The sequence below is a fragment of the Siniperca chuatsi genome, linkage group LG19, assembly GCF_020085105.1.
Source record: "Siniperca chuatsi isolate FFG_IHB_CAS linkage group LG19, ASM2008510v1, whole genome shotgun sequence".
Lineage (NCBI taxonomy): Eukaryota > Metazoa > Chordata > Actinopteri > Centrarchiformes > Sinipercidae > Siniperca > Siniperca chuatsi.
In genome coordinates this window covers 17,687,128-17,704,506 of record NC_058060.1, presented here as the reverse complement: position 1 = coordinate 17,704,506, position 17,379 = coordinate 17,687,128, and the positions used below count along the sequence as shown (strand labels likewise).

At 39.5% G+C, this 17,379-nt stretch overlaps 1 protein-coding gene across 3 annotated transcripts in view; it reads left to right on the top strand.

Moving 5' to 3' along the window:
* esyt2b (extended synaptotagmin-like protein 2b) overlaps window positions 1-17,244 on the top strand; it is a 30,948-nt gene extending 13,704 nt beyond the window's left edge. The window contains exons 8-23 of one of the 3 annotated variants that reach the window (XM_044177108.1): window positions 3,618-3,738; window positions 4,595-4,771; window positions 4,956-5,038; window positions 5,484-5,532; window positions 6,096-6,185; window positions 6,337-6,432; window positions 7,203-7,304; window positions 10,310-10,384; window positions 12,617-12,703; window positions 12,820-12,969; window positions 14,346-14,698; window positions 15,004-15,102; window positions 15,395-15,526; window positions 15,767-15,872; window positions 15,997-16,046; window positions 16,156-17,244. In XM_044177108.1, coding sequence (XP_044033043.1) covers window positions 3,618-3,738; window positions 4,595-4,771; window positions 4,956-5,038; window positions 5,484-5,532; window positions 6,096-6,185; window positions 6,337-6,432; window positions 7,203-7,304; window positions 10,310-10,384; window positions 12,617-12,703; window positions 12,820-12,969; window positions 14,346-14,698; window positions 15,004-15,102; window positions 15,395-15,526; window positions 15,767-15,872; window positions 15,997-16,046; window positions 16,156-16,225 — 1,840 coding nt within the window. In that variant the 3' untranslated portion in view covers window positions 16,226-17,244. Of the gene's footprint in view, window positions 1-3,617; window positions 3,739-4,594; window positions 4,772-4,955; window positions 5,039-5,483; window positions 5,533-6,095; window positions 6,186-6,336; window positions 6,433-7,202; window positions 7,305-7,944; window positions 8,008-10,309; window positions 10,385-12,616; window positions 12,704-12,819; window positions 12,970-14,345; window positions 14,699-15,003; window positions 15,103-15,394; window positions 15,527-15,766; window positions 15,873-15,996; window positions 16,047-16,155 lie in introns of all 3 variants that reach the window. The other 2 variants (XM_044177109.1, XM_044177111.1) reach the window with 2 other exon arrangements.
* Window positions 17,245-17,379: the final 135 nt, after the last annotated feature.

Below are 17,379 nucleotides of genomic sequence, written 5' to 3'. Positions count from 1 at the left end.
CTTTATGGGTGTATTTTCACTGAATGCTGTCTCGTCCAGTATCTGAGAAGATAAATCCCACCAAATGTACTAAAAGTATTTTCTGCTAAAAGGTTTTTTTGTGTGTGTGTTTCCTTACTGGCTGGATGCCTGGGGTGTCCTTGTCCTTGTTACTCTTGTGATTAAGAGCTTGTCCAGACTGAGCTGATGTAGGTAAACTCGTCTTTTTGCAAGCAAACACTGAGCTCAAGTATGATGTACTTTCTGTGACATGCACACATTTCTGTGAATAACCAGATTAAGATAGTAGTTTAATATGATCTAACTGGGCTAAAACAGGTCAGATCAGGAAATGTGCTGTTTGTAGCCTGTTTCCTCATTCTTGTTTATTTTGTCTTGCTTATATTAAGCGTCTTTTACCCTTGGGTAGTTGTGTGGGCTGAGCAGAGAGTAAATGAGAGTCGATTAAGAGTTGCTAACAGCCCAGCACAATTACTCGCTGCTGTCTTGAGTGGTTTGTATATTATTTACACCCCAAATAAAGTGACACATGCATGAATGCTGCATGTGATTTTCTGGGATTACAGCTGCTTGTCATATACCCTGCCGATGTGGACAGACATGTTGGCACAGGCAGCGCTCAGTGGCCGGTCTCCATTAGCTCTTCTGTTGAGTCCTCTGTGGGGGTGAAATTGATCCATGTAGCTTGTGCAATGCAATATATGTTTGTGCGTGTGTGGGTGTGTTGGATGTGGAGGAAGGGTGGCACGTGCAGAAAAAGAGAGGTTAGCTGCTGTAGGAGAGGCCCACACGGTGAAATTGTAGCTGCAGTGACAGAGTTCCTTGGATGCAGCAGCAGACAGACAGACAGCATCAGCTGCCTACTTGAAGGCTCACCCAGTGTGTCTCTTGTAAAACCCTGTCATTATTATTATGCAACAAATGTCTACATGGTGTGATATGTCATTGCTGTTGAGCTGATTTTAGAATCAGAGTCAAAACAAGACTAAGAGTCTACAACCATGCTAGCGGCTCTGTTAGGCTGTACTCAGGCACAGCAGTGCTTTGAGCTTTAAGCTAAATCTAGCTAGCATGCTCACAATGATAATGCTAACATGTTGAAGTTCAGCAGGAATAATGTTTACCCTGGTCACCATCTTAGGTTAGCATGTTAGCATGCTAACATTTGATAATTAGCACTAAACACAAAGTACAGCTGCGGTTGATGGGAATGCCATTCATTTTTCTGGCATTTAGTCATAAACCAAAGTATTAGACAAATTAAATTTTGACCTGATGATGGCGCCACAGTTACTACAATTCGTTCTAAGGGGAACATGGATGTCTGTACCAAAATTTCATGGCAATCCATCACATAGTTGTTGAGCTATTTCACTCAAAACCACAATTGACAACCTAATGGTGGCGCTAGAGGAAAAGTCACGGGTCACCAAAGTCATTATAATTCATCCTCTGGGAACCATGAACATCTGTAGAAACTTTTGTGCCAATCCATCCAGTAGATGTTGAAATATTTTACTGGATACGTGAAAACTGGGACCATGAATGTCTGTACAGAATTTCATGGCAATCCATCCAGTAGTTGTTGAGATATTTCAGTTTGGATCAAAGTTGTGGACTGGCAGATCTACATTGCCGCTAGCATGGCTAAAAGCATTACTGTCTGTCAAAGGATAATATAAGTTTGTCTTTGACGTGGCTCACAAGTGAGTAAAACAGGCAGTACCATACTGTACATACTGTATATTATAAAGTATGAGTGTGCATGTCTGCAGTCAGCACCTAAAATGAATGAATAAATGGTTTCACTTTTGCTACTGTGCGTGCACACACACAAGCAGGTACGTGGGGGTGTTCCAGTGTTTACCCCAGGGGGAGCAACAAAAATGCAGCAATAAGTGCTGATGCAGCAGGGATCCCTTTATATCCTCAGCTCTCAGCTGGAGAAAAGCTCTGGCTCTGATCAGTCCCCCACCAGTGAATCATAATGTGTCTAATCGCCTCACAGAGAAGAGCTGTAGCCTGCCGTTTCTTTGGAAAATAATCTGAGGATTGATCAAATGAATGTTTCTCCTGACTCCAGACACAAACACAGACGTGTTAATTGAGTTTATTTCATTGGAGTTTTTGTGAGAGCAGATGGTGCCTGTGCTGCTTCAGTAGCGTTTTAGAATAACAAAGGAAGTTTCTGGTTTTAAAGGAATTTGAACTGGCTTTGTAGGACAGTCCTGAAGGAGCCTCAGAAATTATCTATAGAAATTACTCTCACCTTAAGTTTATGACTTACCCATTACAATTAAGTCACCTTCAAGACAGGAATATATTGCAAAGTTGTAATTTTCTGCAGGCATTTATAAAAAAATAAACTGTAAATCACCGTCAAATAGCTGCTGGCTAATTGTAAATTGCTGACATCTAAGTGGTTTGATATTTAGAAAGTTTTAAATAATTCAGCTCACTGTTTGCTGATGGACTTTGGTCTCTGAGTGAGGCGCTTTCAGCCTGATGGATCAATTGGCCTTTAGCCTGTGTTTGCTGGTGTACATTAGGGTCAGGTGTACTTTGACCTATTTACTGTTGGAGCTGACAGCAGAGAGGAAGTTAGTGGGTGTTTTCCTACACAGAGAGCAGTAACTAGAGGAAAACGGGAAAAAGGGTTTTGAGTTTGAAGGCTCTTCGTAACAGATATATAAGTTGTAACTCCTTAATTTTATGCCTTTTAGGCTGAGTATTAATCGTTGACACAGACTTTACATAAAACCTTAAAAAAACATTTAGATATTGCCCTTGACGTTTTGACAATCTAAAGGCAGTCAGGAAAATGCAGTATCTGCAAACAATATGTTCTTTTCAACTAATGAGCTAGTTTAATAAATTAATCTTTAATTAAATACATTTAAATATGTGATTTAAAGGTAGCTTAACCACATCAAATCAAGTGAATTTGTGTGAGTTAGAGGCTGCAGAGACAGCAGATGGGATAGGTACATCAGGTCCTGTGTATTAATAAACAATAAGTAAATGTCTGACCATGTTGTTGTATCTGACATGACAGCATGAGTGTTTCCTGCATCCCATTTTGTAGATTTATCTGGTGTGTTTTCAGGGTCCTGGGATCACTTCAAAGACAATTTCAGGATCACTTCCAGTGGGTGTCTCAGCCTTTGATTAGGACATCCACATCGTGATATATGGACAGCTGTGCTGTAATTACAACAGTTTTTCTTCAAGGGACAGGCTGAGCAATAACACCGGATGATGAATTTTCATTTTAATTCCATTTTTTTCTAGCCGTGATTGCAATTTTCCAGCTGTGCCTAGCGGTAATGCCATTCTCTGCCCTCACTGTCTTTGTTGTTGTCAAGAAGTGTCGAATCATTAGTGGATCAGATAGACATTCAGAGGTTTGTTGGCTAGCAGCACCAACATGCTTGAACTGACTCCAAATTTCCTACAATCTTCTCACATGTAAAGCAGAAATGTACTGTACTAAGCTGAGATTAAAGGAGAATATTTATAACCCAAGGGCACCCTTAGTGTCTTTTAAATAATTCATTGCTTCATTCTGTTTATCTTCCTTTCCTGCCTTCTCTTAACCCTCCCTCCTGTCCTCACAGTGGTTTCTCTGACAGTCTGATTCAAGACATTATCTACAGTTATCTGGTTTTACCCAATCGTATCACCATCCCACTGGTTGGGGATGTGGAACTGGCCAAACTACGCTTCCCCATGCCAAAGGTACCAATACAGTTTGAGAATGCAATTAAACATGAGGTGGTTTAATAAGCTTCTTCTAACTGTTGGGGTTAGTACGTAAGCTGACTGCTTCATGAGGGAATTCATGGTTAGTAGCTGAAAGTCTTTGATAGTCAAATCTCATGGGGTTTGTGTGGTCTGTGTTTTATGATTCTTTCCGCAGTAACATATTATCAGGGTTTTGTAGGTAACTCACAGCATTAAAACAGAATGAAGCAAAAGCAGCAAAAAAGCTTGTCAAGGCTTTGTCGCTGGTACCTGTATCCATAGCAACAAGATAAACACTGCAGTGTGTTTCACTGTAAGCAGCATCCTTGTTGAGGAGACACTATTTTGTGATGTTTAAGATATTTTAATTATTGTATGCATTTGCACTCTTTTCTAGTAATTCTGCCAAACGGACTTTAATGTGGAACCACATTAGCTGATTAATAGATGAGTGGATTGAAAAATTTTATGGAAAGTTAATCAAAAACAATTCTGATAAGACCATAAGTCGTTTAAGTTAATTATCAAGCAACAATGTCAAATTTTCAAATGCAAGGATTTGCTGATGCCATTCAAATTGTCTTTTTCATTTCTTGTCTCTAGTTCTTGTAATTGTTAACTATAATTTAAATCATTTCTGTAGGAAATTAAATAAAATGTAAATATTAAATATCATCATACTTAGTACCTAACTCTAGTAATAAGCCACAGTTTTCTCTTGCACTGCCTCATGATAAACAGTAGGTAATGTCACATCTTATCAACTCTGATTCCATTGTGGCCTTGAAGTGTCAGAGGCTGCTATTTCAGAGTTGCTCCCCTTAACGCTGTGCTCTGCATGTCTCCACAGGGAGTCCTGAGGATTCACTTCTTGGAGGCTCAAGATCTGGAAGGGAAGGATACTTTTCTGGGAGGGCTGATCAAGGGCAAGTCTGACCCGTACGGCGTCCTGCAGATCGGCAACCAGCTGTTCCAGAGCAAGACGGTCAAGGAGAGCCTACATCCCAAATGGAACGAAGTTTACGAGGTGACAAGTTTGGGGTGTCTCTTGGAGTAGGGGGTGAACGTTTAACAGTGCAGTTAGAGTAATACTATCATTTGTTAACAATGAAAATGAGTGTATTCTACCAACCTGAGATAAAGTACGTAATCTGTCTATTGACTGGACATGCCTGCTTGAACAAGCATCAATATTTCCTTGTCTTTATCAGGCTTTGGTGTATGAGCACACAGGTCAACACCTTGAGATTGAGCTGTTTGACGAGGATCCGGACAAAGATGATTTCCTGGGAAGGTGAGTTCCTCTCATTTCCTGCGCTGGTCTGATCTTATCACACATACATCATGAGAAACAAGGTCTGTTGCACCTCAGCAATGTGACTGATATGTAAGAACAAGCTTTGTTGTGATCGGCCAGCTATATATAGACAAGCTAAAGCTCTGGTATGGCATTGCATATTGTGTACTAAACACAATGTTGAAATTTGAGGGAAAGTGTGATGAAAGTATCTGTGCTAGTAGACATCAGTTAAGAAGTAAAGAAGAGGTGTTATCCCACAGTTCCAAGCCCAAGGGCAAAGTCAGTTGATTTTGCCCCAAGGCTGTAACACTACACTCAATGCTGACAACACAAAGCAACCAATCGATAACTGGACCCCCTCTGCTCAGATTAATTGCTGTGATTTCTCTGCTTACTGTTTGCCATCCAGATTTGAGTAATTATTCATCATTATTCACAGCCTGATGATCGATATGACTGAGCTGCACAAAGAACAGAAGGTTGATGAGGTAAAACCATTTCTGTGGCTAAATTATAGTACTCATGTAATTAGAATTTGCTTAGAGTTTATACATTATACGTCTTGGAGTTAAATGAGGAGATCGATACCACTCTTGTGTCTGTACGTTAAATATGAAGCTACCACCAGCCGCTGTTTAGCTTAGCTTAGCATAAAAACTGGAAACAGGGGCAAACAGCTTGCCTGACTCTGTCCAAAGGTAACAAAATTCGTTATTCGTTATTCGTTTCCTGGCAACCTCACAGGGACAACAAGACTGTATGGATTTCTCCCCATTTCAGATCTTTGTGCTAAGCTAAGCTAACTGGCTGCTCGCTGTAGCTTCATATTTACCATACAGATATGAGAGTGGTATCGATCTTCTCAACTAATTTATTTGCAACAAGAAAGCAAATAAGAGTATTTTCCAAATTGTCGAATTATTCCTTTTGTACTCGCAGCTCCTCAAAGTTTTTAATATAGCTATATAAAATAATTGATACAAAAATCAATAGTTTGGTCCCTTCAATGACTTAACTCAATGATTTTACTTTTTTGGCAACACTGTTGCAGTGGTTTAACTTGGAAGAAACTTCTACTGGGAAACTCCACTTAAAACTGGAGTGGCTGTCTCTGCTCTCCACTCCTGAGAAGTTGGACCAGGTACAACACTGAAAAAATAAACTTTCTTGCTTTAACAGAGCAAATATTGTCTCTCACTGTTTATGTATTTGCTACTGACAATGGAGGTTTAACACATACCAATCATCTTTCTCTGTGGTGGCTGCCTTTACTGTCCGTCCTGTACAATCAGGTGCTGCGAAGTGTGCGTGCAGACAGAAGCCTGGCCAATGATGGGTTATCGTCAGCACTGCTTGTGGTCTATCTGGACTCAGCAAAGAACCTACCAGTGAGATATTATAATGTTCACTTTATTTTGATGCTGGCAATGCTATTGTTCGGATGCTATAGCTTGTGCTAAACTATAGCATTAGGCTAATGCAGGCTTCTTGTTCAAACACACACACACACACACACACACACACACACTCCACATTTAGCAACACTGAACCAGTTTAATAAGAAAAACCTGTTTTGCGCACTTGTTTAAATAAGGATTGTCAGTCAGTGTGCAGCAATGCTCCACTTTCCTGTTACCATAGATGTTTCATGCTTTGTGACTTCATCACTTTGCTTTCCATGTTCTTTGAAATTTGGTTTTCAATGCACTCTGACCTGGTGAACTTAACAACGAGGGCAAGTTGTTGATTATTTTCCTCAGTATCTTAGCTACTCCAAATCAAGCCATAAAAACAACAACTGTAGCATACAGCTCCAAACGGGTCAATATGTTTTTATGATCAAGTCTTTACAGCTGAATGATACTGTCTTATCTCAAGATATTTGTAGTTGTTGTCAGATGAAAACCACGAACCTCCAAAACCTCTACTTTTGAGGACCCTTGAACATTTTTAAGTGTATCTAATAAGATTTAAAAGCTTTTATTGCACCAGATGTTGTCAAACTTACCTGTAACTTGTAAATATCCTGGATTCCTTCAGTTTAATTGAAAATGTCTAAAAGGCTTTTTACCATTAATTAAACAATTACACTTTTTTAGCCATCTCAGTCCTCATAACTCCACCTTTTTCTCTTTGCTTTCTTTCCTCTTCACCCAAGAGCGTCTTCACAGGCAGCTTAGGCTGTGGAAACTTAAGTGAGAGGAGAGCATCTGGCTTAGTCTTTTGTGAGAGCAATACCTCAGAGTATAGAACAATATTTGTGAGTCCTGCAGTACATTTGCATCCTGATAGTGTTAGCATTAGTGGTGTGCGATGATGTGGGTTGAACAGTAACAGGAGTCCTTAAAACCTGTCATATTAAAGCATGTGTTAGCTGCACGGTTTTATTGTAATGTAATGAAAATTACCCATTGCCCAATAACCATTAACATGAGGCAGACAAAAACAGAGGACTCAGCTATGCCTGAATATTGTACTAAATCAGGTGCTTAGTTCAAGGCTGAAAGGTAAAATATTTACAGTACAAAGAGCTCACTGGCAGAGCTCATAATGATCTCTGCCCGTATGAGTGAGCCAATTAATGTGTAGCTGTACAGATACAGAAAGCCTGTAGCTTGTTAAAAAATGTCACACAGTGTCTTAAAGTAGCTCCTCCAAATCTTCCCTGAAGGAAATAGCCTCATTATTCTGACCTGTGTTTTCAGTGTTAGCTCCCTGCAGTGTCCACAATATCAGCCCTCATGCTGCTTTTCATTTATTACCCATATCATTCATGTTTCAGTACATATTTCAACACATTTTTTCTGGGTTTTTCTCCTGCCTCTTAACCATACCCAATCCCTCCCGTCCTACTAACCGTGGGTGTAATTTTCTCCCCCGAATCTCCTTGTGGCTTAAAGAGCAACCTGTCAGATTTCACCTATGACGGGTTGAAGCAAGTCTCAGTCTTTAAGGCCCTGAAGGTAATGTGGGAAAAATGGATTGCATGTACAGATCGCACCCTGTGTCTCATCTTTGCCCTACGTCTGTGCCCTCTGTGCCACCATCCAATGTCATGTGATTGTGATGATTATCAAACGAGCAGAGTGAATTGTCTTGATGTGCATGAAGATGGATGCTTGCATTGTCTCTTTTTTGTGCTGTACACTCCTTTCTTCTTTTTTGTAATGATACATGGTTTTCCAACTTTTCTAACTGTGATCTTGCATGCAAAAGTCTAATATTGCACTCAAATATTTCTAAAGGAAAGGAAAGTTTTGTCTTCAATCGTTATGGTTGATTAAAAACTGTGGCTACTTTTGCAGCATTCATGTTAAAAGAGAAATTTTCATTCTCCTGCCTATCCAATGGTCCCTACATGTTCTCCTTTTTATTTCATTGGAAGTGAATTGGGCCGAAGGTTTACAACAGCAAACCTGCAGAGCAAACCTGCCTGTATTAGTTAATCAAGAAGCTGATCATGTCCACCTCATGTTGGAACTCATGCTTGTTAGGCCCGCATTTCTTCATTTCTTATGTTGTTGGGCAACCATTTGTTTTCCTGACAAATGTACAGAAACAGTAAGCACTAAATGTGGCATTATAATTTCAAAACATTACATTAATACAGTTGGAAAGAGGCAGACAGAAGTCTGTTAACCAGCTACCACAACAACATCGACGATTGCCATGTTTCACAGTCACAACATCAGCAGGTGTTATACTGTGTTACAACATAGCTGGTCCTAACCAAGCACAGTTTCAGGTTACACAATAACTTAGACTACTCTGACATCAACTGCTGCATGCTTCCAGTTAACATGAGTCGTCTCTTGCCTCTAATATTTCCAAGAAATTTCAAGCCTCCCATTGTCACACATGCAGGTGGCACATTTACAGTGGCACTCCCCCAGTGCAGCATCAGTCCATGGTGAAACTCACTGAAGCTCAGTGGAGTACAAATACTTTCAGTTTGCTCCCAATAGTTCCACTCTTTGTTATCCTGACTGCAGTGCTGCTGCTACTGCATCCCTTTGTTGCATTTCCTCATCAATTGATCTAAACCTGTTGACTATATTTTATATAATTTCTTTAATTTTCTCCATTGTGTATATACTGGGAAGTCTTGATGTCTAAAATGCTACCTTTATATCCTCTTGTAGGTATTACAGTATCACTTGACATCAGAATAGAGATTTAACTGATAACTGATAATGCACACACAATGAGATGCACACCAGTGTGAGCTTTGGTACAACTCTTCTCAAATGCGTTTAGCTAGCTTGCCTTCACCAACCTGACAAAGGCAAGATGTCTGAAAATGTGACTGACGCGTTATAGACACCGCAATGACAAATACATGGCAATAAGATTGAAAATCAGCTAAGTGTTACGTAAAATGTGAGTTTGGTTAATTGTGAGATAAGCTGTTTACTGTATATATTTAAATCCAAAGCACAAAATGCCAAAACACCCACCCACCCACGACAACCCCCAGTTGCAGATGTGAAGTTATGTCAGTCTTATTTATAGCCCAGAATTACAGATTTGTCTCAGAAAGCTTTACAGTATTAACAACATTCAACACCCTCTATACTTCGACCTTCAATTCGGAAGGACAAACTTTAACGGGGAAAAAAAGGGGAAAAACCTTAAGAAGCACAACAGAGCAGGGATTCCTCTTCCTGAACAGTGTGTAATAGGTGTTGTTTATACACAGAATAACATTTTTAGGCAAATTAAGAAAAAATAATATTAATAATGGGAAGTTTTTTGTGCAAAGTGCCTTCTCAGTTCAAGTTATAGCATATCAAAGTGTGGGATTGTGTTATTCAGCCTACGTGTACAATGTGGAGCGTAATTCTAATGCTGGTGAGAAATAGATGTCAAATTTAAGCACCATCCTCAAGAGAAGAGATGGGTTAACAAGGAAGTTAAGACTTCCCCCCCGGCTTGTAGATATGTAGGGTATTATTATTCTGAAAGGAATACTGAATAATACTTAGCTGTCAAAACCCAGCATGCTAAAATTAGAAAGCAGAGGAGACAAAGCTTGGCAGTCTCCTTGGTAGCCTCTCTGCTTGCAGCCCTGCTTGTCAAAACGTATGGTGATGTCCCTTCCCTTTTGAACTGCAGGCTCTTTCACCATTGTGTGCTTGTTACAGAGTCTCAAGAAGCTAACGTTTGAATTTGGGTATAATTATGTTGTCCATTACTGACATTTATGCATTGTGTGTCGCAGTGAGGAGAAATCGGCTAACACCCCTCTCTCTGATTTTTTAATAGTCTGCAAAGAAGAATAGCAGCGAACCCAGTCCTTATGTCCAATTTACTGTTGGACACAAAACACTTGAGAGTAAGGTGAGTCATAAAAGTATCCATTAGTGTTATTATTTGTCAGATTTTGCCCTGGCTTTACTTACTTTACTTTACTTGAATACGGCAGTTTCACCAGAATATATCTCACATTCTTACATTCTTGTTAAAGACACATTGAAGTCTAACAGCCATCACATCTTATTCTTTAACCGTCTCCCTGGAGCTTTCTATTACTGAATGTTTCCCGCTGACTGGAATCACAAGAGAGACAAACTGAAAACGTCCAACATACCATTAAGTGTCGGCTACACTGACATTAAGTCTGTTTACCAGCTATTTATCATGCGAAATTTTTATATAGAGTTAAAAAAGGGAAATTATTCAGGAGGAAGAACCACTTAAGTGGGCCGAGTTATTGTTGATGCTGACATTTTACTGCAAGCATCTAATGGGTTTAGGGAGGTTTTTTATATTAGATCCCTTTTGTAGCAGAGTTATAAGATAGGTGAAACAGTTAGAAAGAATCTGGACAGTGACACATTTTTTGTTGAATTGGCTCTGAACTCCAGCACTGAACAAACGCTCAGCTTTAATTTGAGGGTGTTTACATCCACATCGGATGACTCATGTAGAAATGTTTGCTCTTTTCTGATTTTTTGGATGACAGAAAGTAGAAAGTTAACATGCACTTCAATAAAGTCACATTTTAATTCCCTCAATACCCACACAGGTATTTTCAATCACGTTGGCTGATTAGACCATTGCTCATGTTGAAGTTGGGCGGGGCTACGCTTCTAATTAGTGCTTTTCCTCGCTCTGTGTTACCATTTCAAATTATTTTCTTTAAATGATATCCTAAATGTTACTGAACATAAACAAACGGGACTCTCGTATAATGTTGCAATCCTATAGGTTTAGGTTGTGGCCCATCAGTTTTAATTATTTCAACTTTGTTTCTGAGAAATCATGTCTTGACCGTCAGTTTAGGATGGCAGACAGCTCAAAATACTACAACAGCCAGGAGACTCGGTCGACTTCGCTATGGAGAAGAAGCCAGTGATACTGTAGTTGCTGAATTCATCCAAAATGGAGACAGAATCCAAAAGTGCTGCAGATTGTATTATTAGTTTTCTCAACACCATAAATGCTGAAATGCACCTTGTGAGTCGTAGTTAGCTTGTTACCTTACGTGACTAGTGTAAAGAACCAGATGTTGCTAATCTTTTGTACTAATGATTCAACTGGGAGAATTTCATACACATCCAAGCCTCATGATAGTGAGTGATATCAATCAAGCACAGTCGGTACACACCCCCATGTGAAAAGGTCTAATCAGGCAAAATAAGTGAAAACACCTGTGCTGGCTGGCTGTCTTCAAACCAAACACATCAGCAGACACTGTCTACGTTCCCTTGTGATGTTCTGCTGGGCCTGTACTGCTGCCATCTTCGTTTCTTGCTTGTTTCTGTGGCTTTTTGCCTTCTGTCTGGTCTTTAGCAAGTGAGAAACGTGTTCGTCAGCACTGAGTCAGTCAGAAAGATTCGACTGCTTGGCTATAAAATTTCAGTTTCAATACAGTCTGCAGTGTTTAGGATTGTTGTCCTGCTGTATTGTCCAGAACTATGGGGAACTATGAATGTAAGAAAAGGGTGATGAGTCCTATACTGTTCACTCAATATGGATGTGGACATCCTAAACTAAAAAAACACTTTAACCTCATAGTCGTTGTACCATTTAAAATCCAATTTGTACAGAGCCAAAATTATAAAAAAAAGCCAGTCGCTGTCCTAATTCTTTATTCATGGAGATTGATCTTGTGGGAAATCTGGCTAATTGACACATCAAGTAATAGATTTTGAAAAATCAACAGAGCTAATTAGAGGTTTTAAGCAATATTATGGAGTTAAGTAGAATTTCATTGAATGAAAATTCTGAAATATTAAAATAAAAGCCTATACTATATGGAAGGTGTGCAAAAATAACAGTAGACCAAACAGATGCAAACAGTTAATGTGTTAATATGAAAATAAGTATAACCTGAAAATGTACAAAACATAGAAATATATGAAGTCATGAAAATATCAGGATATACGCTCATTTTCAGTTAATAGTATCATTCCTACAGTGTTCGTATGTTATTAGTGATTCTACATTCAAGTCAACACTTACTAATGACTGATGACCGATTCCTCCAGATGAATTGTGTTTTAATTAGCTGCCCTCAAGTTTCTTTTAATTAACAACTAACAAACGACTACCTGTCTGCCCATAAAGATCCGGTACAAGACCAAGGAGCCTCTGTGGGAAGGTTGTTTCTCATTCCTCGTTCACAATCCCAGGAGCCAGGAGCTCGAGGTGGAGGTGATGCTGCATAAAGACTGATTTCACTGATGAACATGCATTTGCGTGTATATGCACCAAATGGTGGAAGTAGCTGACATGTCTTAATGCAGATCTTCTTCTCTCTTAATGCACAGGTGAAAGATGACAAGAACAAATGCACCCTGGGTAATTTGACAGTGCCTTTGAGCAGCCTGTTGGTGGAGGAGAACATGACGTTGACTCAGTGCTTTCCTCTCAAGAACTCCGGGCCCAGCTCCACCATCAAACTCAAGATGGCCCTAAGGGTAAACGTGGACTGCATCAGCGCCCCCCTTAGTAACTGTTGCTACACCTAGCTGTCAGACTCAAGCCTACCAAGGTTTCTTCACAACAAGGCAGTTTACAGTGATAACGGTGGCAGATTTACCACTCAAAATACTTGAAACAATGAATCCTTGATTTCAGACAGAGATAGAAATTAGCAACGTTCTCATTTCTAGCCCACAACCCTCGATTTTACCGGCTGAAATGTCAACTGTCCCTGGCAGATTTTATCTGTTGTAGCTAGCTAGCTAATTAAGCTAACGTTAGCTCCATTAACGCTAATTGGTTGAAAACGCTGACACCGGCTGAGTTTTAATGTTTCCAGCTGACTTGTTTTAAAATCAAATGAGAATCTTCTAAAAGGGGTCTTGAATATGCACATGACGGCTACATGCATGATATAATGCCCAAAGACCCCACCCACACTCACACACACACATTTCCTCCTACATTTTATTTAAAGGGTCGCTTCACTCAAATTACCAATACATAAATAAAATAAAATAAAATAAAACGGAAAATGTCCTCTCTTCCCCCCTGTGGTATCTGGCCATTTAGATCGATTTAATATGAGATATCTGTCTCTAAAATTTCATCGATACAATGGAGGTGAATGGAATTTGGTTTGCGGTACAGCATTAAAAGAAAAATGTTTAGAAAATTCAACAGCAACATCTCTTTCTAGAAACAGTGCTATTGTTACTCTGCACATCCAGTCTACTGTTTTCATTGGAACTACTTTCTACTGAAGAAATAGTTCTAGAAGAAATTGCCTAAAAACAGAGGATACTGTAGTAGTTAAATTGTTTTGCCCTTCATGACACTGAAACAAAGTGCATTCTCTTGTATTGAATTATCACAACTGAGCAAATAAAAAAAAACGAATGCAGCAGTACGAGAATATTGACCTGCACTGCTTTATATTTAATAGCTGTATTGGATCACAACCAACATATCAAGATTCATAATGGATATTCAAAAACGGAAATGGCTTTACAGGCTTATTGATCACTTTGGAACCATTGTCGAAAGATAGATAGCACCATAAAAACAGATTTGGCCAAGGTGCTATACAAACACCCTCGAAAATACCTGACATATTTCAGCAGTATCAGCAGTATTAAGGCCATTTTACAAGAAAGGATTAGTCACGCTGATCATACAGTTTTTTGAGATGAACAGATCAGAGGTTTTAGTCAATAAGGTTGTATGTAAAACCACCAACCTAACCAAATCCCCTTTAAAAAACCTTCATTTTTGTGGAGTTAAGATTAGGAAGGTATTTTATTTGAGTTACCTGTACTTAGCTATTGTTCTTATTCATTAATCCCACTAATGTGGTCCTGTCTATCTGTAGATCCTGTCCCTTCAGAAGCAGGCATCCTCAGACCAGCCCTCCTCCATCCAGGTCAGGAAGTCCAGTGTGCCACAGCCAACCCCAGCCCCCTCCCAGAGACTATCAGCCTCAGATTCCCCGCTGCCTCCACCCTCGCCTCCACCACCTATAGACGCTTCCACCCTCACCCTCCAACAAGGGGACGGCGAGCCGTACTCAGCCAGTCCTCTCCACAGCACCTCCAACCTGAGCACCTGCATGTCTAGCTCCCAGAAGCACCTGCCTCATAAGGAGTCCACACCCAGCCTGGCCTCGGATATCTCCCTGCCCTTCGCCACCTTGGAGCTTCAGCAAAAGCTTCGTCAGCTGCAGAAGTAAATGGCATATATGATACTTTATTATAACGGTTTCCCACCCACTGTTCCTGTCTCTGTTGATATATCGCTCCCCATTTCTTTTGCTGCTTTTTTCCCCTCCTCATTTCAGGGATCTTAATCGCTTGATTTCAATTCTGCAGTTGCCTCCGATGGAATATCTTCTTGATTTTTTTAATTTGTATCTTTATGAATATTTTATCCGACTACCTGTCAAGCAATCCATCTGTAGCTGCATTACCCATGCTGTATAAATTCAGCTGCAGTCTCCTGAAGTGACACTAACTTACTCTGGTGTGTTATAGTGGCTCGGCCCCCAGCCAGTACCCCCTGGGCGAGGTCCAACTGACTGTTCGACACAGCTCCCAGAGGAACAAACTCATTGTGGTGGTGCACGCCTGCCGGTGAGGTCCAAAACTGCCACCATACACTGCATTTTGATTTGTTTTTTGAAGATATATGGTAGACTTGTTTTCATTTCACTTTCAAGGACTTTCCCCCCCACACACTTGTCCTCGTTTTTTGGCCCAAGTTCTCGGCCATTTATTGTAATTTGTGGGTAGTGATTAATCAGAATGCAGATCCTCTTGCTTCCTGTGGAGCTACCTACATTTAAAAACAAATAGAAACCATTAACCTAAAGAACATGTGCCTGGCGACATGTGAGTGAAACAATTTTGTCCTGTGTGTCCTTAGTAACTTGATCGCCTTCACCAAAGACAGTTCAGATCCCTTCATCCGCATCTATTTGCTGCCTGACAAGAGCCGGACGGGGCGGAGGAAGACCGGCACAATGAAGAGGACCCTTAACCCTGTTTATGATCAAACGTGGGTTTAGCTATTATTACTGTCTCATGCTTAAAATGCCCATCAGTGGCATGTTTGTAATTTAAAGTAAAGTATTTATGAATACTCAGATGTGTGCTGCAGCTGTTGAGCTTTTCACACTTACCCTGTTCATAAAGGTTTATAGGTTTAGAGATGCTTAATGTTTATAACTAATGAAGCATTTTAATTTGAGGAATTATTTGGTATCATAAAATCTGTACAAAATGTGTGTGTTTGTAGGTTTGAGTTTAGTGTATCTATGGTGGAGCTCCACAGGAGAACTCTGGACGTAGCAGTGAAGAACGGAGGGAGCATCCTGTCCAAACACAAAGGGCTTTTGGGAAAGGTAACTCCTGCAGGTTTTTGTTTCTGGTTGTTATTATGGGTATTCTTCAGCAGCTGAGCCAGTCCCAAGTACTCCATAGAGTCCAAAAACTTAATTTCTTTTTTGCTTTTTGTTCAAATTGCAGGTGCTGGTAGATTTAAGTGGGGAGGATATATCAAAAGGATGGACCCAATGGTAAACTTGTATTTTATCTTTGTCCTGTGTAGTTTTGAGTGATTTCTTTAGGTAATAAACAGCCTACTTTAGTGCTTACATATATATATATTTATCATTTCTCTTGCAGGTATGATCTGAGTGAAGATGGTTTGTCGTCTCAAGGCATAAGAAGTATTCAAGACCCCCTCCTCATATAGTGAAACCACCTGTCTGCTGTAATATAGTGATCTTGTTAAAATAAGGGCATCTCATTTTGTTGTATTCATGTACATTTTTCATATAGTTTTTACAGGAGTTATTTCAGCATGCAAGACATTTTTTAAACTTTTCAGTCAGTCATTATTTCATCAATGATCATAATTGGAAGATATTGCAACATATTGTAATGCGCTGAAACACACTAACTGCCTTGTCTCTGTTTTCAGTGTTTATGTAAATATCAAGTTGCTAATATAGTTACAATAATTTGCAGGGGGGTTTCATGGCATTATATTTCCGTAAGGGAAATTCTATTGATATCTGTCAAAATTGTTATTGCTTTCTGTCCAATATGTTAAAATGTGAAAAATTCTGTTTTGTTGTCTGAAGAAACTCTTACCAAAGGAACAGATACAATCACAAAAGTAGGCTTAAGTAGCAGTACTGACTGATATTTTTTGTCATGCAGTGTTATTTGATTGTTTACCTCCTATTATTTCTTTCCCTGTTCTTTATGCTTGATTACAAACACGAAATGAACATATGCAAAGAATAAAATGATTGCTCTGTATATTTTAAGAGGACTTTAAGAGGGCAATATTGGGTGTTCTGAACATTGTCTCAGACACCGAAGACCTGGCGGCATTTTAGGGCTATGAACAAGTGCTGTATAATATGAACAACAATAAAGGATGCTTGAACAAGGGTTTGATTGTTGTTCAAACCAAATGTGAGTCGAACAAACTGAATAATATGAGCAGAGACAACAATTTTATGAGCAGGGCTGCCAGAATTTGTTGTTAAGACGACACAGCTGTGTCATGGGCTTGTACATGTTTTGCCATGCATAACTGTTTGTTGGAGCGTTTAAATAATTGTTTTGTTATCTATCCTGTGCCTTAAAAAAAACCCTGCTATGTAATGTATTTTTGCCTTCTTATTTTATTTTATTATTTTTTTGAATGATATGATGCCTCGTGGGTTTTGAAAAATAAATGGATTCTCTTGTGAAAATGGTCTCGCTTGTTTTATCAATTGGTCTTTCTGTCCAGCAACAAAGACTTTGACTTATTTCCACTTTAGATGTAAATATGATATATTATGTGTTGGTTGGTGTGGTGCTGACGTGCCCATGAGAAAAACACGGAATTCG